Raw genomic sequence first — 27,140 nt, forward strand, 5'->3', positions numbered from 1 at the left:
GCTCTGGCGCGGGACGAGGACCCCACTCCACCATAGTTTTTCTCCGGCTCCGTGGCCTCTTAAGAACGGCGACCCTCGCCGCCGACCTCGGACTGGGGACCCTAGCCCCGGGGACCGAATGGACGGGAGATTCCGAAAGCACCGGTAGGACGGGAGACTCCGGCAGCTCCGGAGTGAAGGGCGATTCCGGCAGCTCCTGGCTGACTGACGGCTCCGGCAGCTCAGGACAGACGGGAGACTCCGGCAGCTCAGGACATACAGGAGACTCCGGCAGCTCAGGACAGACGGGAGACTCCGGTGCAGCTCAGGACAGACCAGGCTGAGACTCCGGCAGTGCTGTCAGAGTCTTCCTCCTGCCCAGTGCTGTCAGTCTTCCTCCTGCCCAGTGCTGTCAGAGTCTCCCGTCTGTCCTGAGCTACCAGAGTCTCCCGTCTGTCCTGAGCTGCCAGAGTCTCCCGCACCAGCCTGGTACCCCGGCCAGAGGAGACGCACTGGAGACCAGATGCGCTAAGCCGGCTTCATGGCACCTGGCTCGATGCCCACTCTAGCCCGGCCGATACGAGGCGCTGCTATGTACCGCACCGGGCTATGCCTGCGCACCGGGGACACCGTGCGCCTCACGGCATAACACGATGCCTGCACGGTCCCTCTCTCTCCACGGTAAGCATGGGGAGTTGGCTCAGGTCTCCTACCTGACTTAGCCACACTCCCCGTGTTCCTTCCCCCCAAGACATTTTTGGGGCTGCCTCTCGGGCTTCCAGCCGCGCTGCCTTGCTGCCTCCTAATACCGCCGCCTCTCAGCTTTCGCTGCCTCCAGCTCTCCTTGGGGCGGCGATATTCCCCAGCCTGTGCCCAGGGTCCTTTGCCGTCCAGGATCTCCTCCCAAGTCCAGATCTCCAGGTATCACTGCCTCTCATCCCCATGCTGCTTGGTCCTTTCTTGGTGGGTGGTTCTGTGATTGCCGTCGGTGGAAGAAGGTGAGGACCAAGGTGCAGCGTGGTATGTGTCCATATTTATTAAATGAACACGGAAATAACAAAGAGAAACGACCGAAAACAGTTCTGGCTGGTGCAGACACACAACAGAAAACAGAAAACACCCCCCACAAAACACAATAGAAACCAGGCTCCCTAAATATGGTTCTCAATCAGGGACAACGATTGACAGCTGCCTCTGATTGAGAAACATACCAGGCCAAACACAGAAATGGCAAATCATAGAAAAACCAACATAGATAACCCACCCAACTCACGCCCTGACCATACTAAAACAAAAGACAAAACAAAGGAACTACGGTCAGAACGTGACAGTGGAGATGCAGATATAGAAGCTATTCAGATTGATCCATGGGCTAGTGAGTTGATAGTACACAGAAAAAAATTGTTTTTTTAAGTCGTTTTTTTTTCTCATAATTTGCTTCTATAAGCCTTGCTAGTAACTAAACTTCATAAACGATCTCGCCATGGTTGGGTAAATCCAACACAAGGTCTGAGTTTTAATTAATGTGTTTTTGTGTGACTCCCTTTAAGGACTAAATGACTCAAATGGAGTAAATTACTTAAATGGAAGGCTTCCCTAATTACATTTAACAAGGTCTGATATATTCAAGAATCCAAGAGAGCTGTGTTAAGTCAATTTATTGAAAAGCCCAAGTGAGTTTTGAAAATGTTTCTTATGAGCAAGGCATGCTGTTCAGTACCCCACCTGCACACACTCTTTGTCCCTCCAGATGTTCTCTCAAAGCAATGCAGTGTAGGGAGATATGAAGATCTGGCTTTGGTCTGGTAGCATACTGACAATCATCACTTACAGTATAATAATGACAACACACTCATGTCATTGGAGCTCCTCAAGCCCCAGAGTTTACTTTCAAAGCAGCTGCCATCACTGGAGAGTCTGTGCTATAAACAAACGTCTTTAAGTTGAGAACAGTTTGGTTTAACACAATGTGTTTACACAACCAATGTATGGTGCTGGTGTTAGTCAGGGTGGGTTTTCAAATGATATGAGATTTAGTTATGAGATGCAGATGGGAGTCTGTAAATTAATTTGTGTGTAACACACTTATGTTTACAGCTGCATTACATTTTCTTTAAGCTTCTTACGGTCCAAACAGACTTGAGAATACATTGGGATGCACGTCCCAGAGAGTGCTTTTGTTTTAGTTCAAACCCGGTGAGGTCTCAGCGCTCTGTTTTGTGGTGCGCTGCAGAGATGTCTTCTGGGGTGTTGTAGCGCTGCGATGTGTGTCTGATAAAGGTGGTTTCCTGCCACTGCTCCACTTAGCTGGGAGAGATAGTGAAAAGTGCAATCACAGCTGAAAGGGAAGATCCAGTGTGTGTGTGTGTGCGCGTATGTGTGCGCGTATGTGTGTGTTTGTGTGTCTGATTAGCGGAGCACATCCTCTGGCCAGCCCAGGGAAGGAGTGTCCTTTCTAACAGCCCCTGATTATAGTTCCACAGCAACACACTAATGGCTGCCAGGTCATTGACCCAAAAACAGACCTTTTCTTTCTCCTCCCCCTTATCTACTTTGCAGCACAGAGGGGAATGGGGGACGGGGTGTTCGAGCTAAAGTAGCACTCTTGTTGGGTGCACGTCTGTCCTTTGTCAGTGTTTTGGCAGTGCAGTGTCTTAGTTTGGAAAGTTGGCGTATTTGTAGTCTGCAGAGTATATAAATGCAAGTATTCATCAGCATGAACATTTCAGGAAGAGTTTGTTCTTGTCAACCCAAGCTGCTGTAACAAGATAAAACTCCTCTTACTTGTCTGTACACTGCGGTCAATGACTGTCCTGTTCTATATTAGTCTCCTTATCACCTGACACTACTCACACCCCTGCTGCACTGGTTGGCTCTCCCATTCCCTGCTTCTCTCCTCTGCACTGGGGCTGGAGGCTGGGAGCACGGGCCAAGTCCCCAACCACACATCTGCCTCTGGGCTGCTCTGAGCCTTCTTGCTGTGCTGCAGGGGGAGAATGTGAGAACGGTGGGCCCTGGCCTTTCCCAGCCAACAGCCATGGCCCAGGAGATTGCCATGGAGAGAGTCTGCCTCTCCCCGCTCAACCCCATGATGTGGGAATTGGAATAGCCTGGGAGGGAGGGAGAGAGGGAGAGAGGGAGGGAGTTTGTCCCACTGAATAGACTCAGGCACCCAGCCCGGCCCGTACAGTTAAAGATAGTTAGCTCTGTGTGTGTTTGCTTTTCTGTTGTTTCGCCTTGCCTCAGAGACCTAACAACAGTGCCACACAAGTGGTTGGGACAGGAGTCTATGCGGCCAAGTGGTTCCAGGGGTTATGACCTCTTTGTGACTTCATATAAGAGCAGTGTGTAAGCGTGTTTGCATTGTTGCAGAAAATGGTCACTCCAGGATTCATGTTATTCCCCCTTATGCCCCTCAGTTGTTTTTCTGCCCTTTGTCCTTTTTCAACTCGTTGCTATAGTTTCTCTTTCTTCAGTTACCACCTCTCTTGTTCTTACTACAAACAACTGTCAGAATTATTACTAGTATCACAAACACTTATACTGTGTTATGACTCAGATCCACCTACCTCAACAGACTGTTACTGTGTGTTATGACTCATATCCAGGTACCTCAACAGACTGTTACTGTGTGTTATGACTCAGATCCACCTACCTCAACAGACTGTTACTGTGTGTTATGACTCATATCCAGGTACCTCAACAGACTGTTACTGTGTGTTATGACTCAGATCCACCTACCTCAACAGACTGTTACTGTGTGTTATGACTCATATCCAGGTACCTCAACAGACTGTTACTGTGTGTTATGACTCATATCCACCTACCTCAACAGACTGTTACTGTGTGTTATGACTCAGATCCACCTACCTCAACAGACTGTTACTGTGTGTTATGACTCATATCCAGCTACCTCAACAGACTGTTAGTGTGTGTTACGACTCATATCCAGCTACCTCAACAGACTGTTAGTGTGTGTTATGACTCAGATCCACCTACCTCAACAGACTGTTACTGTGTGTTATGACTCATATCCAGGTACCTCAACAGAACATGAACAACACTAACTCGAATGTCCATATGTCACTGTGATCCTTGTATGGGAAAGTCGGTGACCTGAGGTGAGTTTGTCTCCTATGCAGCGTGTGAAAAACTGCCTTCCACCACCCTTCCACCCTCCCACCCTCCCTTCCACCCTTTTCTCTCTTGTCTTTTAAAGTTTCATTGACTCAGCGGGGTGCCTAGTGGTTAGAGCATTGGACTAGTAACTGAAAGGTTGCAAGTTCAAACCCCTGAGCTGACAAGGTGCACAATCTGTCGTTCTACCCCTGAACAGGCAGTTTACCCACTGTTCCTAGGCTGTCATTGAAAGTTCCGGCGCCGACAGAGATGGCCGCCTCGCTTCGCGTTCCTAGGAAACTATGCAGTTTTTTGTTTTTTTACGTGTTATTTCTTACACTAGTACCCCAGGTCATCTTAGGTTTCTTTACATACAGCCGAGAAGAACTACTGAATATAAGATCAGCGTCAACTCACCATCAGTACGACCAAGAATATGTTTTTCGTGCGGATCCTGTGTTCTGCCTTACAACCAGTGTAACCGAGTGGATCACATGCAGCGACCAAAAAAAAAAAAAAAAAAACGACTCAGAAAAAGAGGGAAACGAAGCGGTCTTCTGGTCAGACTCCGGAGACGGGCACATCGTGCACCACTCCCTAGCATTCTTCTTGCCAATGTCCAGTCTCTTGACAACAAGGTTGATGAAATCCGAGCAAGGGTAGCATTCCAGAGGGACATCAGAGACTGTAACGTTCTTTGCTTCACGGAAACATGGCTCACTGGAGAGACGCAATCCGAGCGGTGCAGCCAGCGGGTTTCTCCACGCATCGCGCCGACAGAAACAAACATCTTTCTGGTAAGAAGAGGGGCGGGGGCGTATGTCTTATGGCCAACGTGACATGGTGTGATGAAAGAAACATACAGGAACTCAAATCCTTCTGTTCACCTGATTTAGAATTCCTCACAATCAAATGTAGACCGCATTATCTACCAAGAGAATTCTCTTCGATTATAATCACAGCCGTATATATCCCCCAAGCAGACACATCGATGGCTCTGAACGAACTTTATTTAACTCTCTGCAAACTGGAAACAATTTATCCGGAGGCTGCATTCATTGTAGCTGGGGATTTTAACAAGGCTAATCTGAAAACAAGACTCCCTAAATTTTATCAGCATATCGATTGCGCAACCAGGGGTGGAAAGACCCTGGATCATTGTTACTCTAACTTCCGCGACGCATATAAGGCCCTGCCCCGCCCCCCTTTCGGAAAAGCTGACCACGACTCCATTTTGCTGATCCCTGCCTACAGACAGAAACTAAAACAAGAAGCTCCCACGCTGAGGTCTGTCCAACGCTGGTCCGACCAAGCTGACTCCACACTCCAAGACTGCTTCCATCACGTGGACTGGGAGATGTTTCGTATTGCGTCAGACAACAACATTGACGAATACGCTGATACGGTGTGCGAGTTCATTAGAACGTGCGTTGAAGATGTCGTTCCCATAGCAACGATTAAAACATTCCCTAACCAGAAACCGTGGATTGATGGCAGCATTCGTGTGAAACTGAAGGCACGAACCACTGCTTTTAATCAGGGCAAGGTGTCTGGTAACATGACTGAATACAAACAGTGCAGCTATTCCCTCCGCAAGGCTATCAAACAAGCTAAGCGCCAGTACAGAGACAAAGTAGAATCTCAATTCAACGGCTCAGACGCAAGAGGTATGTGGCAGGGTCTACAGTCAATCACGGACTACAGGAAGAAACCCAGCCCAGTCACGGACCAGGATGTCTTGCTCCCAGGCAGACTAAATCACTTTTTTGCCCGCTTTGAGGACAATACAGTGCCACTGACACGGCCTGCAACGGAAACATGCGGTCCCTCCTTCACTGCAGCCGAAGTGAGTAAGACATTTAAACGTGTTAACCCTCGCAAGGCTGCAGGCCCAGACGGCATCCCCAGCCGCGCCCTCAGAGCATGCGCAGACCAGCTGGCCGGTGTGTTTACGGACATATTCAATCAATCCCTATACCAGTCTGCTGTTCCCACATGCTTCAAGAGGGCTACCATTGTTCCTGTTCCCAAGAAAGCTAAGGTAACTGAGCTAAACGACTACCGCCCGTAGCACTCACATCCGTCATCATGAAGTGCTTTGAGAGACTAGTCAAGGACCATATCACCTCCACCCTACCTGACACCCTTGACCCACTCCAATTTGCTTACCGCCCAAATAGGTCCACAGACGATGCAATCTCAACCACACTGCACACTGCCCTAACCCATCTGGACAAGAGGAATACCTATGTGAGAATGCTGTTCATCGACTACAGCTCGGCATTCAACACCATAGTACCCTCCAAGCTCGTCATCAAGCTCGAGACCCTGGGTCTCGACCCCGCCCTGTGCAACTGGGTACTGGACTTCCTGACGGGCCGCCCCCAGGTGGTGAGGGTAGGCAACAACATCTCCTCCCCGCTGATCCTCAACACTGGGGCCCCACAAGGGTGCGTTCTGAGCCCTCTCCTGTACTCCCTGTTCACCCACGACTGCGTGGCCATGCACGCCTCCAACTCAATCATCAAGTTTGTGGACGACACAACAGTGGTAGGCTTGATTACCAACAACGACGAGACGGCCTACAGGGAGGAGGTGAGGGCCCTCGGAGTGTGGTGTCAGGAAAATAACCTCACACTCAACGTCAACAAAACTAAGGAGATGATTGTGGACTTCAGGAAACAGCAGAGGGAACACCCCCCATCCACATCGATGGAACAGTAGTGGAGAGGGTAGCAAGTTTTAAGTTCCTCGGCATACACATCACAGACAAACTGAATTGGTCCACTCACACAGACAGCATCGTGAGGAAGGCGCAGCAGCGCCTCTTCAACCTCAGGAGGCTGAAGAAATTCGGCTTGTCACCAAAAGCACTCACAAACTTCTACAGATGCACAATCGAGAGCATCCTGGCGGGCTGTATCACCGCCTGGTATGGCAACTGCACCGCCCTCAACCGTAAGGCTCTCCAGAGGGTAGTGAGGTCTGCACAACGCATCACCGGGGGCAAACTACCTGCCCTCCAGGACACCTACACCACCCGATGCTACAGGAAGGCCATAAAGATCATCAAGGACATCAACCACCCGAGCCACTGCCTGTTCACCCCGCTGTCATCCAGAAGGCGAGGTCAGTACAGGTGCATCAAAGCTGGGACCGAGAGACTGAAAAACAGCTTCTATCTCAAGGCCATCAGACTGTTAAACAGCCACCACTAACATTGAGTGGCTACTGCCAACACACTGTCAATGTCACTGACTCTACTCCAGTCACTTTAATCATGGGAATTGATGGGAAATGATGTAAATATATCACTAGCCACTTTAAACAATGCTACCTTATATAATGTTACTTACCCTACATTGTTCATCTCATATGCATACGTTGATACTGTACTCTATATCATCGACTGCATCCTTATGCAATACATGTATCACTAGCCACTTTAACTATGCCACTTGGTTTACATACTTATCTCATATGTATATACTGTACTCGATATCATCTACTGTATCTTGCCTATGCTGCTCTGTACCATCACTCATTCATATATCCTTATGTACATATTCTTTATCCCCTTATACTGTGTATAAGACAGTAGTTTTTTTGGAATTGTTAGTTAGATTACTTGTTCGTTATTACTGCATTGTCGGAACTAGAAGCACAAGCATTTCGCTACACTCGCATTAACATCTGCTAACCATGTGTATGTGACAAATAAAATTTGATTTGATTTGATTTGATTTGATTTGGTACCCAGACGCCTGACTCTGGTTTATATTAGGCCTTAGTCACTTGGAGGGCCCTGTATATATTGCTGCCTGATTCTGTGGAATGCAGGCTTGGGAAGCAGGCCCAGGGAACTTTTCCTAATTCCCCCCCCATTTTCTCTCTCTGGCTTTTGTGAAATACACGCATGTAGGCCTAAGCGCTGGGTGGGGGAGGGGGGGCGAGAGGTGGAGGGGGTGCATGCAGGCACTGCTAGGTCATAGGAGGGAGTTTGGACAGTGTCATCTTGTTGGACAGTGTCATCTTGTTGGGCAGTGTCATCTTGGACAGTGCCATCTTGTGACATCACACTGAGACTTGTGACATCACACTGAGACAGTGAGGGGGGGCGAGAGGTGGAGGGGGGTGCATGCAGGCACTGCTAGGTCATAGGAGGGAGTTTGGACAGTGTCATCTTGTTGGACAGTGTCATCTTGTTGGGCAGTGTCATCTTGGACAGTGCCATCTTGTGACATCACACTGAGACTTGTGACATCACACTGAGACTTGTGACATCACACTGAGACAGTGAGGGGGGCGAGAGGTGGAGGGGGGTGCATGCAGGCACTGCTAGGTCATAGGAGGGAGTTTGGACAGTGTCATCTTGTTGGACAGTGTCATCTTGTTGGACAGTGTCATCTTGTTGGGCAGTGTCATCTTGGACAGTGCCATCTTGTGACATCACACTGAGACAGTGAGAGAGGTGAGAGAGGGCTGATGTGTCTACTTAGTCACATAGAACGATTCTGTGGAAAGATATTACTGGAAACATGGCTTAGTTGATTGCATGATTTCAGCTTCCTTGGAAAGAAGTGGTGGTACTTACCAAGCTTAATTCTAGGTATTGTACACTGTGGGTTTGTGAAATGTTGCCTTCCACTGAAAATAGCCATGGGAGATGATGATTTTTTTGTGTGTTCTGAACAAGCAAAAAATATGCCACTGACTAACTTTAGAGCTTGGAGGTCAAACGACTCCAGGAATGACTTCAAGAAACCTCTGTTTCCAAATGTAGACAGTGTTAACCTTTGAACTACAGTGAAACGAGAACATGTTTCCATGTTCTTGCCAAACTGAAACCTTATCTAGCCATAATCACCTGTCTATCAACTCCTTCAGATGTTTCCATATTACAACAGTAAGGTTGTGACATTTTAAATACAGAAAATAAATCAATGAAAACGTAAGGGTGACTATCATCTCTGACCTTTAGGAGCTCTTGAGAGTTCCCTTGAGAACATTGTATTTCCATTAGCAACTGCAGCCCCAAAGAGCAATGATATGCAACTCTGCCTATGACCATCTGTTGCCAGTTTAGGGCTCATAGCTGTCCATCTAGATGCCCACTCATGGGCAGCAAACCACTCAGAGCACCTCCCAAGTCCCAATGGCCTTCTCCCCTGCCGGCCTGGCTGCCCTAACCACTGGCAAAGCCACCGGCCAGCAGACCGATCAATTTAGGAATGTTTTCTTGTGTAAGTTTACGCCCACCTAGTTTATGGCTCAAGGCAGACGAGATATTTTAATGTGTTATTGCAAGAAAATGTGTCAATTAATGTTGTGTGAGTTCATTCATGTTGTGTATGTCTGCCTTCACAAAAACTCTAAATGCTCTTGTCCTTTCCCACAAAGCTTTAACCTCTGAGATGCCAAAGGTTGTCACAGATTGCTTAACTCAGTGTGGCCATTGGAAGAAAGAGGGGGGGTTGAATTCCTCACAAGGACAATATCTGCTGTAACTTTCTAGTGTTTTAAATCAAAGTAAGACTTTGTGAACATTTTGCATTTTATTTTCTAAACTGCTTACATTTTAAAGTGTCACCCGGTTTGTCCTTTAGCTTCAGTTGAGGAACCATTTGTAAGGTAGCTATAGAGATGTATTATAAATTAACATGATTAATCAGCCTTAAAAATATAGAAAAATACTTAGGGCTCTATTCAATCCCTATTGCGAAAGCGTTACAGATTTTGGCATATAAATGTAAAGGTCATTTCTGATTGAGCCGACATATGCAGCATTTACCATAAATGCCGTCTCCGCCAACGAGGGAAAAATGCCTTTAAATTCTTATTTGGCATTAGCGTAGAATTTCCGCAATACGGATTGAATAGAGCCCTTATTGTGAATCAAGACAAGAAGCAGGTAACCAATTCCCCATGAGTTACTAAGGATTGTGGGATAGCAGGTGCTGAATATGACTTTATTTTCCCCTCTTCTGCTTAGTTAGCACAGGCTGCAGTCACACACATTCACCCATGCTTGTTCTGTGTCCATGTTTTTATTTTTGGTTATGGCAACTCTTGCACTCTTGCATCCTGGTCAGCCACCTCTGAGAGGCTGATGGACGGTGAGAGTAGACTGGTGAAGTGATGAGAGGTGGAGGGGTGAGAGACCACCTTAACCAGAGACCATAGACCAAACATGACCTGGCTGTCTACTGCCTCCTCAGCTCTGCTCTCTGCCAAGGATACCGCAATTCCTGCAGTCAGAGGTAACCTAAGGTTTACTCAACTCTTCTACTTTCACAAGTGCCTGTGCAGGAAAAACAGGCAAGAAGATGGTCCATTAAAATATCTCTCGTAATGTTTTACTTGCATTCAGTCCAGGTTGAATCAATGCGATTTACCAGAAAATGTCTTAGGCAAAGGATACAACCTAAGAACCCTGTCTGCAGTTTGAACCCTATCTCCCTAGACAGAGACAGTAGATTTACTGCCAGGCCAGGTCCAGGCCAGGCCCTGGATTATCCAGGAAGAGCAGTCAGCACTACTGGGCACTAAATCACAACAGCTTCAGCAGGAGCAGGCCAGAGAGCCAATGATGTTAAGGGTCAAAGGTCAATGGGAAGGAAGCTCAAGAACAGTCTGTCTCTACATCTTAGGTCACTAGAAACCCATGACTTGTGTTTGTGCCTTAGAGCTAACATGTTTGTTATACCCTTTATCGGTGGTTGTTAAATAAATGATGGTAGTGTGTGGTTCACTCCTGGCATCACAGCTACAGTGTTCATTGTCCATGATTTATTGATGTACAGAATTTGACATTCATTGTTTGTCAACAGCACATGTACTGCACAGTACAGGTTGTATAGCACATGTTAGTGTGAGTTGGAAAAATCCTTAACCTTTCTCTGACTAACTTTTCTCTCCAGGAAACTTGTTTCCCATGTTTAGCCTTGAAGCCTCAGAGGCAGAAATAATACAGTGAGACAACCTCCTGCGAACGCCGCTGAGAACTCCAGTAAGAGCTCCTTAGGTTGTGTGTTTTTCTTTGACTACAGTGATTCACCATGCTTATTTCTGAATATGTATGAAAAGTGCCTGCTTTGATAAGCAGGGTTTTCACTGTTTATTGATTCTCTCTGCATGGTTGAAAGTCACGCAAGAAGAGCTACAACTGACCACACATGAGGCTGAAGTAGTTTAATTAGTGGGGAGGGGCTGGGGGTTGAAAGCATTAGTAAAGGGGGAAAGGCAGGCTACATACAAGAAGAAAGAGAAAAGACAGAGAGTGGAAGCCATGGGGCTTTGGTGAAGAACGAAAGGGTTGACTCTGTTTTCTCAGGGAGAGGGTGGGAGTGGGGTGCTGAGAGCAGCAGTTCCATGATGCAGCTGTGCGTGTACGTGTGCATTAGTGTGTTAGCGTGTTAGTGTCTGTGTGTTCACTTTACCTTAATTTAAGACATCCATATCTGATCCACTCTCTTTTCACCCACCCACAACTCTCACACCCACAATGGAAAACATCTCCTCTCAAGCCAGTTATATTTTTTACCAAGGACATTAGAAGATAATATTGTTTTGATTTATTGTAATAATGACTTTATAAAATGTAATTAAATCAGCTTAATTTGCTGACAGACTTAATGAACCTCAGACAAAGCTAGACAATTAACACTTTCCTCAGTTGTAGAAGGTTATTTGAAAGCTTTCAAATCCAAACCATGGAAAAAAATCATACTCATCATGAATGTAATGCATGGACTCATTACAAGCGAGGGGGAGTAGAGAGGGCTAGGGAGTGGAGGGTCCATAACAGAAAGAGAGTGGACTGTGGGCCTTTGAGGGGTGGGCGGCAGCAGTGGCAGGAGTTGAGGGGGTGGCCAGCATGGGACTGGTGTGTGTTTGTAAGAAAGCCAGACTGGGGGGAGGGGGGGGGCTACTCGCTGACTGTGATTGGAAGCAGATGTTGGCGAGAACCAAGGCAGAGAAGAAAATGTTTCGGAAAATTCTCAGGCCTTCCCTTTCTGGGCCCTGGCTCCAGCTGCCAATCAAAGCACGCACACACTGGTCTGAGGGGCGTTCAAAGCCGTCTGATTGGCCAAGGGCTCTAACGTGGGCGCTCTGAACAGATGTCCTGGGAAAGTTGTTGAATCCCAACCGACCCGCTGTAAAAGAGAAGTGAAAACATTCGGTCCTACAACTGGACAGTGACCAAAACCTGTTCTAATCCAGCTGCACACACACACACAAACACCCGTGCATGCTCACACACACACAATCCACTTGTACAGACAGAGGAACACATGCATGGAATCACATTCTTACAGTATGTCCAACTGAAACGCTTCTACACCTATAAATATCAAATTCAGTGTCTGTATTCAAGTCAAGTAATAAATTGGCCTCTTAAGAACCAAATTTGAAAATGACCTTTATTCAGGAAAATAAATTATAGCGTATTACCGTTCCCCTTTGTTCTTGTGGTCTGGAGAATACGTTTTATAATCAATGCAGGAGAGTGGCTCCACACATTCACGACCATCCCTTCACCCCACCAACCCTTCTCACTCTCCCCTTAACCGGGCAAGACCACTCCACTCACTCCTCAAACACACATCTACTCCTTCACCTCCTCACAAAGAAGCCACCCCCCTCATTGTGGCCCTGTATCTGACAGGTACTGTAGTGCCTGGGTTGTAAATCAATCACCATTACTAATGGAAAGTCCACATTACCATGTGAAGCCAGTCCATTTCCTGCCCAGAATGCCAGGTCCCTGGTACCCAGGCCCTCATGAATGCAGGGCGGGCAGTCTACCAGCCCCAAGACTGCCTCTCATTTCAGCAGGGCTACCACGAGGACCAAGGGTGCCTTTGGGAGTCAATGGCATATTAACTGGGGATGCGACAACAGCAATAAAAATGCAAATTGCAGCCCAAGCTGAGGATGCCCCAGCCGTGACCTTCATAAACCTGTATAATACAGTCCTCCACCTGCAGTGACATGTGGGTCAACCCATCTCCTCCACCACAATACACACAGATGAATGAGAATGAAAATAAAAAAAGCAGGAGATTGACTACCTCCTTTTCCCCGAGTGGGAAGTCATAGTAAATACAATGTCTTCTTTTGTATGTCAATCAAGTTTGTTAATTACATGAATGTTCCGTAAATGTCAAACATCTTAAAAGTGTCACTGCTTTCTGGGTGTTTATTCAGTCTCTGACAACTGTGGTGATTGTGTAAATCCTTCGTCTCTGAATTATGTTTGGTCACAGCAGTAACCATGAGAAGGGTCAGACCGTTGGAAAAGATACTGTCTCTTGTAACGGACATGGGACAATGTGTTTATGTGTTCCCCAGACACCACTCCTACCCTGGGTCCATATTGACTCAAACAAGAAAACTCTACCATGGAGAACAATAAGACCAGAATAGAACCAACTCTGTTGTGTTACTGCCAATGGGGGGCCAAGGGGAATGTTGGTCATATTTCATGCCTTCTCTGCGTAATGGAAGCAGTGAGCTGTATCTGTCTGCGTCACACTCTCCCTCTCTCCCTACAGAGGAGCTGTGATTAAGTACTGAGAGAGGCAGAGATCAGGGAGGAATCATGGGCCCTACCATCCTAGACAAATTGCTGAACCAACTACGCAATAGGCCTGCACAACATACAGTGCTTACTAAGTAGGACCAGGAGTTTTGCCTGGTAAGGTTCGGTGGTTAGGAGAATCTAATGGCAGTAAACACAGCACAGGGCCAGTCAAAGGTCCTATCCCACTCCTGCATCTCAGTCTTTTCATCTTAACAGAACATGTCATCCTGAACCGTGTTGAACAACACATTTCACCAACCTCTGTAGTGCAGCTATCTCAGTCTGAACCTTAGTGTGCTCTATCCTCCTCCTCCTTTCTCACTCCTGTTTAAAAGACTAGGCGTAGGAGACAGATGAAGCTCTGCAAGCGAGGCCTTTAGATAAATATTTGGGTTGAAGTCTGACAAATGTGTCTCTCTCCATTTCTGGAGTGGAGTAAGCTGTGAGCGACATGGGGTCTCAGACAGGGAGGCAGACATCTCCGTCTCCTGACATCTTGGTGCCACCACCAGGCGCTACGGTTTACTCTTCTATTCCGCTGTTATGTTCTCTCTCTTTTCTCTTTATAGCAGTGATTTGGTTTTTGGGGTCTGTGAGTTGATTGAGATACAAACAAATAACCATGTGAAGTCCACACCTCATCTGAGTGCTTTGTCTCTCTCTCTCTCTTTGGATGTGAAACCAACAAGTGTGAATGGTATCATGATGTGTTGGGTTTTGTTCCAGGTTCTTTGGCACGAGGGGCCTGGTTATAGTGTCTGGTCTGGATCACAAACCCACGGGGTGGAATCTGAAATGTTAGAAGAGCCACCTGCATCACCTAAGCCACCCTCTGCACATGCTCCTCCAGTCCATTCGAAAATTAGCCAGTGTGTCTGTGTGTAGGTGCTCGCATGTGTGCATGCATGAGTGTCAGCATCTACATCCTGTCTACTGTATTTATAAAAACTTGCAGGTACAAGAAGTTTTAGTGATTTTGCATCCAAGTCCCAGTAAAAATGATGCCATTGTTAAGGAGTCTGAGACTATAGTTTTAATACTAGAGTTCTAACCTAAGCTTCTTCCATACAGCTTATTTGAACCATGAGCATATTGCACGCTATTGAACATCTCAGCAAGGATCTTCCTATTTGGTTTTTGATGTACAAAACGTCTTAAATAAGGTACGGATTTCAAGGATTTCAATCTCACACCAAGCATACATTGTCATCCCAGTAAAGGAATATAACATTTTTCATCTTTATGCCAATAACTGATAAAGCTTAGTATGGTAGAGACAATTCTGTGACTGTGGTATGAAGACACTAGTCTCTATTGGGACTGGTCCTTGGCCTTTTGTCCAGTGTGCTGTTCTAGAGGAGCCAGACAGCTGTGCTGTGTCGGCCAGGGCACCGGCTGGGGAGCGGGCCACGGCCTGTATGGTTTTTATCTGAAGTGGAATTGCTAGGACCCTAGGGTTACAAACACATGAATGGGCCCAGTGTGCCTGCTTCTGCTTTGACGTCACCCATCGCCGTGGAAGTGACAGGCTCGTTAACCAGGTACCCGCCAGCGACATCCCAGCATGCCTTTCAGAGTGGACCTGCATCTGCCACCAGGCCTAAACTGAGACCAAGACATACTATTGATCTGCACATGTAGATGTACTGTATTCGGCTGCATTTACACAGGCAGCCCAATTCTGATCTTTTGTTTCACTAATTGGTCTTTTGACCAATCAGATCAGCTCTGAATAAGATCTGATGTGAAAATATCTGATTTTATTGGTCAAAAGCCCAATTAATAGGAAAAAGATCAGAAATGGACTGCCTGTGTAAACACAGTCTTAAGTGTTATCATGGTTGAGTGATATACTGACTTGCTCAGGCAGGTTTTGGATGTGAGTTATTAATATACAATGTGTGATGTGTATGGGCCTAGTATATGCCCAGGTAGTTATTAAAATGAGTACATAGAAATATTGTGAGGATAATAATGTGTACAGGAGACACTTCTGTATCTACTTTTATTGTGTTTACAAAGAGCTGACTAACCTTTCTTTTGGCATGTAGTCAAGACCAGGAAGCCAAGTAAGACTGCAATTTCTGATTTCTTTCATGTTAAGAGCTCAATGTACTGTAAGTTACAGTATAGATGTAATGTTTCAAACGCCTTTTTTGCTCTGGTAATATTAGAAGAAATAACCACACAATACACACAAAGTATGAAATATTTGTTCACATATATTTTTTTATGACATATTTTTTTTAAAAGTACATTAAGAAATAGAAGCTTCAGTTTATAAAACTTTCCAGCAGAAATCAATGATGGGCCAGCATCAGCCTTTTTCTTTAACAGAAAGGTCTATTCTCTATATCGAAAGAAAATCGCTACATTTTTTCCTGTGCTACCTTTATTTCCCATGAAAGCACCAGCTGTCTGTCTTTTTCTTTTATAAAATATAAATTATTGAAAAATATTCAAATGTTTGTGAACTAAATACATAAAAAGTATCTCATTAACAAAAATACAGAAACACTATAAAATATACAAAAAACAACACCATCCATAACAAAACAGGTTTCCTAATGGATCAGTTTGAGATATGGTAATATGGTAAGGTATCTGTGTATGTATGCATTTAGTCCATTTAGAAATAGCTGTGCAATACTTGTGTCTACAACTTAACGTATATGACATTTACTGAAACAAACTTGACTTTGAAGTCCAAACAGACACAGTATATGTTCCATTTAAACAGACAAAGATATTATATTCTGATCTACTCAAAATGGTGACTGGCTTGGAGCTGGAAGGCATCGTCAACATCAAGTTAAGCATATATTTAAATATCTGAACAGTTGTCCTAACATTTAAAAAAAAACATTCTTTGAAGTAAAAACATCTGAACAGTAATAATCAAACAGTGATGTGAATCCTGGTCATGTAGCGTGCATAAACGACGGAACCACAGAGACTGGGTGGATTGACTTGTTCAAGAGAATTCAATCTTCTCTACACAATTACATGTTTGTGTGTGTGGGTGTGTGTTTATGCTGACCGACACTTGAAGTACCAACTCTGTGGTTAGTTGCCCAACTAAAAAGTAACTAATATGGAAAGAAATCGCTTTCCTATAATCTCAAGGGGGAACTACAGTCAGTCCAGCCAAATCTCTTCGCTGAGTCCTAACGCTGAGTGCTTTCCAACAAATCAAAAGATCAAAGCAGAAACAACACTTTGAACACGAGGGAATAACGGTCCCTGTCCTCCAGGATGGTGGACATACCCAAAGCGTTATCTATCGCCCAGACCTCACATGGGTTTGGTTATTATTCCTGCTTAGTCTCTTGCTTATTTGTTTAATCTGGGTCTTAATAAAGCGTTAGGAAATACAATCTGTACAAATAGACATTTCAAAACCTATTTTCATCAATATGGGTAACATTCAGCCACTGTAAACAATAACATTTGTATTTTAAGATGATATTTCTTGACTTCGGCTTTTCCCATAATGCCTGCGTACAGCCATGTTCCCACTGACGAGCAACCAGCAAAACTACTGTGGATCTTCAGCAAGCCGCACAAGTACATACAGTTTTCAGGGCATATAATTTCATTCATCCATTTCATATACTGAATGGGATGTCCTTTTATCTTAGAAACAATAGAAAAGCATGTACAAAGCATGGTAAGAAAATAGCATACAATGCCACATCTCTCCAAGTAGTCCTTTAGCTCAACTGTTTATGGTAGTCCCGTTTCCTATAGATCTCTACCTCCTCCGACAGTGGTGAAAGGGAGCATCTATACAAACACTTCAGTTAACAAAAGCCTCCAAGCTGTGCAGCGGCACAAGCATTAATCTCATCCTCATGCCATAATGATGATCATTCTCTTTGACTTCACAACTCGACGGTTCCCTCCCAAAACCACCCAGTCCTCTTCTTCAAACAGTCATCCAAAGTTGATACTCCTTGCTTCGAACCCTTATCTTTTCATCCTACTACCATCATGCACCTCGATATACCTTACCTATCTATGGCAGCGTCCCTTCATTCAGAGAACACCACATAACACACAAAAATACAGTACACTCTACATTCCTAAGCTTTCCGACAAAAACAATCCCTCATGTACACGGCTCGCAATTCAATCTGTCGACAACAGGTCCCTCCCTCTTTGTTCTCGTCTAAAACAATGCTAAAATGGGGGCATGGAAAACCACTTAATATACAGATTGAGCACGTTTGACTCTTTTGTGTCCAAATACTTTCAAAACTCACCACAGAAAGGGTGTCTAAGGACTTGTATTACTGGTGGCAGGACAGTAATGTATGCAATCTGCAAAGTCCTGGTGGCAGACAGTATATTTCTATAGCGATGCGGCAAATGTGCAAAGGAGAAAGCGTCAGTTTTAAAGCAATGGTTACTTTCAGTTGTCTATCAACCGTTCTTGGTATGAGTAAGTTATTCTCTATCCAACCTATGAAAATGAGTAAAAAGGCCTGTGTCTAGTGTCGTCTGTATAATCAAATCAGCATGTTTCAGTTATTGGGCTTTCGCAGAGAGGAGACAGGACTAACTTAGCCTTAAATGGTGCAATGTTTGGTTTCAGAATAGCTTCATCAGCATAAAAACACTAAACAGGGGAACCCTGGTCGGACTGAGACTCAACAGTACAATCTCAACGATAATACTGGCACAAACATTATGCTTCTGAAACAACAGTAGAAAATAAAAATACTTTTTTGGTCCAAGCTGAGAACTCTACCCAATGCCTATTGTGTGCAGTGGCATAGAAACAGTGACCTACTTCCACTACTTTCCATTTTTAATTTGGCAACAAATTCCATAGAAGGAACTCTCCATCCATGCAATGTCCTTCCCTAAAAATGAATCCTTCACTGTCTCTTGGCCCTCTTCCTCAATGACAGTTCTTTGTCCTACTTAGGCTAAATGGCCACTCTATTCTAATTGATGGCTTTCCATTTGCCTTGAGTTACTAAGTAATACCTGTATCTATCTCAAATGCAACAAATTATGAATTTGCACATTTGGCATAGTGCTTTCTTTCTGAACATCGTTTGACAACAGCTCAAAATGATACAGACCACAGTTTAGGTGTTAAGAATGAACATGTTTGGTCCCAAAATGGACGCCCCCTTTTACCAGAGGGTAAATATCAATCTCTGAGCCCTAGTCCCCTCGGCTCCTTTACTCTCCTCTTCTCTCATCCCTGTTTTCACTCGTCCGCATCAGGCTTGACGTCCAGCATGGCGTGGAGCTCCTCGGGGGTGTATCCCAGCAGGCTTTTTAAGTCACAGACAAAGCGGTAGACATAGCGCTTCCCTGATGTCTTGTGGATGATGTTCTTGTCGTAGTAGTAGCGCAGGCCTCGGCTCAGCTTTTCGTAGTTCATCTTGGGCTTGTTTTTCCTCTTCCCCCACCTCCGAGCCACCTGAGTCACAGAGGGAAAAGGCTCCCTGTTACACTGTGTATCAAACTTGAGACAGAGCTCTGCACTAACCTCACAATACAATGTTATCGTGTACATGTCTACTCTTGACATGGATCGATATTTAATGTAGCTAAATGTACCTGATACCACTAAGGTTCCTTTAAGTCTAAGTGAGGCAAATGACAGTGTTGTTGGCATCACATTAAAAAGAGATCAACCTCCTCTGTCTAACTGTTTAGGGCCCCCATGCCATGTAAGGTCAGTGGTGGGGGGGGGGTCATGACCTCTCACCTCGTCAGGGTCGGACAGCTTGAACTCCCAGCCGTCTCCCGTCCAGCTGATGAAGGACTGACAGGATTTGTCCGTCAGAAGCTCCAGCAGAAACTGCCAGAGCTGGATGGGGCCACTGCCTGCAGAGCAGAACCAGGAGAAGGGAGAGAGACGAGAACAAGGTTAGAACACATAGAGAGGAGTCTTGTTTTCAGTATAATACAGATCAGTATGACAGAACATGTCATCATCAGCCACATGCAAACACAGCATGACTGACTGTTCTCCTCATGCTTCTCATTAACTACTCGTCTTAGGGTCATTCATTTCCTACTATAAAAAGACAAATATTCAATTCTAAATCAGACATGCACAAGGCACGATAGTGGAGAGAAATCAGTGTTTTCACAGACAAGGGTCCCATTCATCATGAATCCCTTTGAGTACACTTTACCCTCTGCAGTATCTGGAGCTGGAGTTCACAGCATATGTTTGTCTGACTGTATGAATTCCATGGCAATGAAATCACCGTGGTTTAAAAATAAGAGGGGGTCTTCATATGAGGCCGTGTGTGTGTGTGTGTGTGTAGACATTTAATCTAATTGGTAAATAAATGTTGCTTGCCTTCTGTAATGTTCAGATATGCACTGATAATGCAACATACTATAAAAGCAGTTTAATGCATTTACCTACAATTTGAATACAAATATATACGTATATATTTGTACACTTAACAAATGGCCTAAATGTGACAACCAGAACTGCTGGGGTTATTACATGTGTGTTGAAAAGAAAAAGAGTAGCAGAAGAGAAAAACAAAGCTTCGGTACTCTTTGATCTTGTGGTTTTCTGTACAGACAGAAAACCCCACTCAGTTCAAATCACACCTGCCTATGCAGTGGCTGCTTAGCAAAGCTGTAGCAGAGCGGAGCTGTTACCTCCCAGAACTGGCTCATAAACGCACCCTTATACAACACAAACCAAAGCTTTCAGAGAAATGGGACCGTAGGTTGAACACTTGAAAGCAAAATAAGTAATTTTCAATCTAGGCCTTCTTCCCTCTTCACTCAGTTATGAACATGAATGCAAAGACGCAACACCCAAACTTCAGCAAATAATCCTCCAGATCAAGTCACATTCCAAAAATCCCAATACTGTAACAGTGGGCCCACATAAGGATGATACAACAGTGCCCATTTCCAATCCCCTCGAGCGCTCAGACGAAAATGTTGGCGACACCCCCAAAAAATCTCCAAAAATATGTTATAAGCCTCCAAGCAGAATGGGCCTCATTGAAAAAACATCTACGGTGGAGAAAGGGTGGGAGGGCTGGCATTCATAGTACTGTTTAGGATCTGCCCTTAGGCTTTACAGATGAGGCTGTAGCCTGTGCAGGGTGGACAGAGAGAGACAGAGACACACACAGAGACAGAGAGAGAGACAGAGAGAGAGACAGAAAGAGTCTTTAGTGTTTTGAAACTTCTGTATGTGTAATGTTTACTGTTCATTTTTATTGTTTATTTAATTTTTGTATATTATCTACCTTACTTGCTTTGGCAATGTTAACACATGTTTCCCATGCCAATAAAGCCCTTTGAATTGAATTGAGAGAGAGAGAGAGAGAGATAGATAGGAGGAGTAGGCTGTAATTGTCCAAGGCATTGTGGCTGACTGCCTGCTGCATCCCAAGAGCTGACAGAAGTGTGATTGGTGATGAGAAACACAGTCAACCTCTGAGTTGACGACTGACTGAGCCTCACTTATCTCACACCTTCTTTATCACACCAACTCATCACTGTGTGTGACAGAGAACCGTGTGTGTGCCTGTCAGTGCCCAGCTACTGGGACAGGAAGCCAAAACACGTTTTCATCAACAGCTATTTGAGATACTACTGTACATACACGTCTTACTCTTTTTTTTTGGCAGATTCTCTCTATTATCACATAGTAAGAAAATGCATGTGTTGCTTGGGAGCCTAATGGGGGTGATCTTTCTCTTGGCTGCAGGACTGGATACAGGGTGCTAACCGTTGATAAAAATGGTTGTTGCCAGCTAGACATAAGCATATTGAAGTCTTATGTTTATTTTCTTCTCTTTAGTTCTGCATGACTAAAAGCTCTGAGAAAGTATTCTGACTCCAATGAAAATATGTGAACATGCATTAGCCTCTGAACATGAGTCTACGGTAGCTTTGTATCTAATGCTACATCATTGTACACATAGGGAAGTGAATTACTTTGTGAATTAAATGTATGAATGATGACATGCAGCAAATAACCTACAGATGTAGGATCTTAATTTGAGTCAGTTTACTACAACAGGAAAATAATCCTGCAGCAACAGGAAATGTGAATTATTATGCGGATTATAATTAATGGACATTTTTGTAGGGGATGATACCTTTTTCATTAGGGAAAATCAAGTCTGAAATTTCTAAGTGGAAATTACAAACTTCAGAAGCCTTTTAAAACCATTGCAGGAAAGTTATCCTTCAACAGGGTGGATCAAATTAAGATTCTACATCTTTACCACAAGCTGGCATTATATTACTAATGTCAAAGGCTTCAATGAGGGTATGCCAATTGTTTATATCTATCTTTCACTTTATCTTACATTTCTAATTTACATCTCTGTAGGTATGCAATTATCATCAAAAGATTAATGCATGAATTAGGTAATTTACATAATTTATTAGTACAGACAACCTTGCAGATCAAAAATGACCTTGAGATGCCAATTGTGGGCAATGCCTTATGCAATCTGAAGTAATTGACGGGTGTGTTCTGGCATTTCCCTTCTTCCCTACTAACGACCTTGTGACTGCAAATTAACACAGAGGGGAGAAAGTCCCCAAAGGACTAGTCTTTCTAGTGCATTAAAGTTATTGAGAGACTGTTTCCCCTTAAATTGCTTCTCAGTCTCCATAGATGTACAGTGCATTAGGAAAGTATTCAGACCCCTAGACTTCTTCCACATTTTGTTACGTTACAGCCTTATTCTAAAATTGATGAGGAAAAACAATGATTTCATCCATCTACACACAATACCACCAAGCAAAAACAGGTTTTTGTATTATGTATTAATACAAGATCCTAAATGCATTACAAAAAAACCTGAAATATGACATTTACATAAGAATTCAGACCCTTTACTCAGTACTTTGTTGAAGCACCTTTGGCAGCGATTACAGCTTCGATTCTTCTTGGGTGTTACGCTACGAACTTGGCACACCTGTATTTGGGGAGTTTCTCCCATTCTTCTCTGCAGATCCTCTCAAGCTCTGTCAGGTTGGATGGGGAGTGTTGCAGCACAGCTATTTTCAGGTCTTTCCAGAGAAGTTTGATTGGGTTCAAGTCCGGGCTCTGTCTGGGCCACTCAAGGACATTCAGAGACTTGTCCTGAAGCCACTCCTGTGTTGTCTTGGCTGTGTGCTTAGCGTCATTGTCCTGTTGAAAGGGGAACCTTTGCCCCAGTCTGAAGTCCAGAGCGCTCTGGAGCAGGATTTCATCCAGGATCTCTCTGTACTTTGCTCTTTTCCTCAGTCCTGACTTGTCTCCCAGTCCCTGCCGCTGAAAAACATCCCCACAGCATGATGCTGCCACCACCATGCTTCACCATAGGAATGGTGAAGCATGGTGGTTCCAAACGTCTTCCATTTAAGAATGATGGAGGCCACTGTGTTCTTGGGAACCTTCAATGCTGCAGAAATGTTTTGGTACCCTTACCCAGATCTGTGCCTCAACACAATCCTGTCTCGGAGCTCTATGGACAATTTCCTTCGACCTCATGGCTTGGTTTTTGCTTTGACATGCACTATCAATTGTGGGACCTTATATAGACATCCTTTCCAAATCATGTCCAATCAATTGAATTTACCACAGGTGGACTCCAATCAAGTTGCAAAAATACAATTTGTAATAAATGCGCAAAAATGTCTAAAAACCTATTCTCGCTTTGTCATTATGGGTTATTGTGTGTAGATTCATGAGGGGGGAAAAAAATCATTTTATCCATTTTAGAATAAGGCTGTAACGTAACAAAATGTGGAAAAGGTCAAGGGGTCTGAATAATTTCTGAATGCACTGTATATATGCGGCATATGTGCTCTACTTTGAAACATGGAGAATTCCCCTCCCTTATAGAAAGACCACATGGATTTCACATGTTCACACGTGAAGTATTCCAAAAACACGTTTTCAAATTATTTCACGTGAAATCAGGTGATTTTCCGCATGTGAAATCATGTGGTTTTTCTGTATAGGTTCCAAAATGTCAAATGGTGAATAGGGATTTAAGTAGCAACGAACTGAAACCTCATAAAAGGAATACTAAAATAGAAATGTGCCAGACCTTGGATCTTTTTTTTTTTACTTCTAAAATGTGTTTCTTTCTGTTTAAATAGAAGAAAGAGTCGTTTTTTCATCAGGTAGGCAGAAAGGAGCTATAACAGATGAACAGATAAATCTACTCAAGTGTTAAGTGCACAGGGCAGGTATCGTTTTGTGTTTGCACCCGGGTTGCCAAGACGACCTGGAAAATAGGTTGAGATGCGGCCACAGATAAAACGGTGCAGATGAAAAAGTCAGAAGTGCAAGACAACGCGAGATGGAGAGAAGAAAGAGAAGAGGCTGGGAGCAAGTGTTTCCTGTAAGTGCATGACTCTGGGCCTGCAGTGCCACAGAGGCTGATATAGAAGAGTGTATATAAAACGCTCTCAGCCAGAAGCTGTGCTGCCAGTTACGGAGACCCAGTTACATTGAGGTACACCTACAATATGTACAACTGCTGCAACTGCCTGGCAAACATGTAACATAGGGCCCAGTTGGGTGGCATAACAACGCCTGTAAGAAGGAAGAGGAATGAACGTTTGGCCATGCCTATTGTAGTTGATCGCACATTTTTCAAACTGTAACCTGCATTTAGTCATCTTATCTATCAATATAGAGAGAGGGCTCTAACTCCTCTAGCTTCACAATGAGATAGGGTGCAGGCCAGGCAGCAGGCTGCTAACCAACCTGACAGCTTAGGGGAGTCTGCCACTTGCACAGTCAGTGTAGTCAACTCAGCTATCCCCAGTGAGACCATCTCTGTGCCTCGATCTAGGTTTGGCAAAACTAAACATGGCGGTGTTCGCCTTAGCAATCTCACTGAAATAAAGAACTCCTCCATGCCTGTCATTACTGAATGAGATTGTGATATCTCACATCTTAAAATAGGGCTACTTAATGTTAGATCCCTCCCTTCCAAAGCAGTCATAGTCAATTAACTAATCACTGATCATAACCTTGATGTGATTGGCCTGACTGAAACATGGCTCAAGCCTGATGAATTTACTTTGTTAAATGAGGCCCCTCCTCCTGGTTACACTAGTGATTATATCCACAGCGCATTGCGCAAAGACGGAAGTGTTGCTAACATTTACGACAGCAAATTTCAACAAAAAATAAATCAAATAGTGTTTTCATTTTTTTGAGCGTCTAGTTATGTAATCTATGCAGCCTACTCAATCACTTTTTATAACTACCTTTTACAGACCTCCTGGGCCGTACACAGCTTTTCTCTCTGAGTTCCCTGAATTCCTATCGGACCTTGTAGTCATGGCAGATAATATTACATTTTTTGGTGATTTCAATATTCACATGGAAAAGTTCACAGACCCACTCCAAAAGTCTTTCAGAGCCATCATCGACTCAGTGGGTTTTGTCCAACATCTCTCCGGACCTACCCATTGCAACAGTCATAACCTGGATCTAGTTTTGTCCCGTGGAATAAATATTGTGGATCTAAATGTTTTTTCTTATAATCCGTGACTATCGTACCACCATTTTATTAAGTTTGCAATGGCAACCAATAATCTGCTCAGACCCCAACCAAGGATTGTCAAAATCTGCGCTATAAATTCTCGTACAACCCAAAAATTCATAGATGTCCTTCCAGACTCCCTTCACCTACCCAAGGACGTCGGTGTACAAAAATCAGTTAACCACCTAACTGAGGATCTAAATTTAACCTTGCACTACACCCTAGATGCAGTCTCACCCCTAAAAACATTTGTCAAAAGAAAATAGCTCCCTGGTATACATAAAATACCCAAGCCCTTACACAAGCTTCCAGAAAATTAGAATGGAAATGGTGCTCCACCAAACTGTAAGTCTTCCGACTAGCTTGAAGAGACAGTACTGTGCAATATCGAAGTGCCCTCACTGCTGCTCGACCAGCCTATTTTTCCAACCTAATTGAGGAGAGTAAGAACAATCCAAAATGTACTTTTTATACTGTTGCAAAGCTAATTAAAAAGCAGCATTCCCAAAGAGAGGATTGCTTTAACTTTACTTCAGCAGTGATGAATTCATTAACTTCTTCGACAAAAAGATAATGATCCTCTTTGAATCTGTGTATTTCTCCACAGCTCAGTTGTCCTGAATCTGCACAGAACTGCCAGGACATAGGATCACTGGAGATACTCAAGTTTTTTAATGCTGAATCTGTTGACACATTCACACAAATAGTCATGGCCTCTAAACCTTCCAGCTGCATACTGGACCCTATTCCAACTAGACTACTTGAAAGAGATACTTCCTGTGCTTGGCCCTCCTATGTTGAATATAATAAACGTCTCCCTGTCCTCCGGATGTGTACCAAACTCACTAACCAAGGCAGTAATGAAGCCTCTCTTGAAAAAGCCAAGCCTTGACCCGGGAAATGTAAAAAATGATTGGCCTAAATTGAATCTCCCATTCCCCTCCCCCCCAAAATTTAAAAGCTGTCTTCATGTATACAAAACGCTACACTCTAGTTGTAGACCCCATCAAAACATGGAGACTACACTCGTGAAGGTGGTAAATTACCTATAAATGGCATCAGACCGAGGCTCTGCATCTGTCCTCGTGCTCCTAGACCTGCTTTTGACACCATCGATCAACATATTCTTTTGGAGAGATTGGAAACCCTAATTGGTCTACACGGAAAAGTTCTTCCTTGGTTTAGATCTTATCTGTCAGAAAGATATCAATAATCTCTGTGGATGATTTGTCCTCTGACAAATCAATTGCAAGTTTTGGTGTTCCTCAAGGTTCCGTTTTAGGACCACTTGTTTTCACTATATATTCTGCCTCTTGGTGATGTCATTCAGAAACACAATGTTAACTTTCACTGCTATGAGGACGACACACAGCTGTACATTTCGATGAAACATGGTGAAGCCGAAAAATGGCCTACCCTGGAAACCTGTGTGTCAGCAAATGTTTTACTTTTAAACTTGGACAAACAGAGATGCTAGATCGAGATCCCAAGAAACAAAGATATCTGTTGTTTGATCTGACAATTAATATTGATGGTTGTACAGTCGTTTCAAATAAAGCTGTGAAGGACCTTGGCGTTACTCTGGACCCTGCTCTCTCTTTTGAGGAACATAATAAAGAATATTTCAATTGGAGGTTTTTCCCCATCATCATAACATTGCAAAAATCAAACTTTTTGTTCAAAAATTATGCAGAAAAGCTAATTCATACATTTCTCACTTCTAGATTAGACTACTGCAATGCTCTACTCTCCGGCTACCTGGATAAAGAACTAAATAAACTTCAGTTAGTGGTAAATACGGCTGCTAGAATCTTGACAAAAATGTGTATCATATTACTCCAGTGCTAGCCATCCTGTTGAGGCTAGGGCTGATTTCAATGTTTTACTGCTAACCTACAAAGCATTACATGGACTTGCTCCTACCCATCTCTCCGATTTGGTCC

General features: G+C 44.1%; 1 protein-coding gene across 3 annotated transcripts in view; it reads right to left on the reverse strand.

Annotated features, from left to right (window-relative positions):
* Nucleotides 1-15,886: 15,886 nt before the first annotated feature.
* LOC112267185 (protein c-ets-1-B) overlaps nucleotides 15,887-27,140 on the reverse strand; it is a 42,641-nt gene continuing 31,387 nt past the window's right edge. For all 3 annotated transcript variants that reach the window (XM_024445379.2, XM_024445378.2, XM_024445380.2), the window contains 2 exons: nucleotides 19,416-19,534; nucleotides 15,887-19,124 (listed from right to left, as the gene is read on the reverse strand). In XM_024445379.2, coding sequence (XP_024301147.2) covers nucleotides 18,909-19,124; nucleotides 19,416-19,534 — 335 coding nt within the window. In that variant the 3' untranslated portion in view covers nucleotides 15,887-18,908. The remainder of the gene's footprint in view (nucleotides 19,125-19,415; nucleotides 19,535-27,140) is intronic.

The sequence above is a fragment of the Oncorhynchus tshawytscha genome, linkage group LG14, assembly GCF_018296145.1.
Source record: "Oncorhynchus tshawytscha isolate Ot180627B linkage group LG14, Otsh_v2.0, whole genome shotgun sequence".
In the NCBI taxonomy this organism is placed as follows: domain Eukaryota; kingdom Metazoa; phylum Chordata; class Actinopteri; order Salmoniformes; family Salmonidae; genus Oncorhynchus; species Oncorhynchus tshawytscha.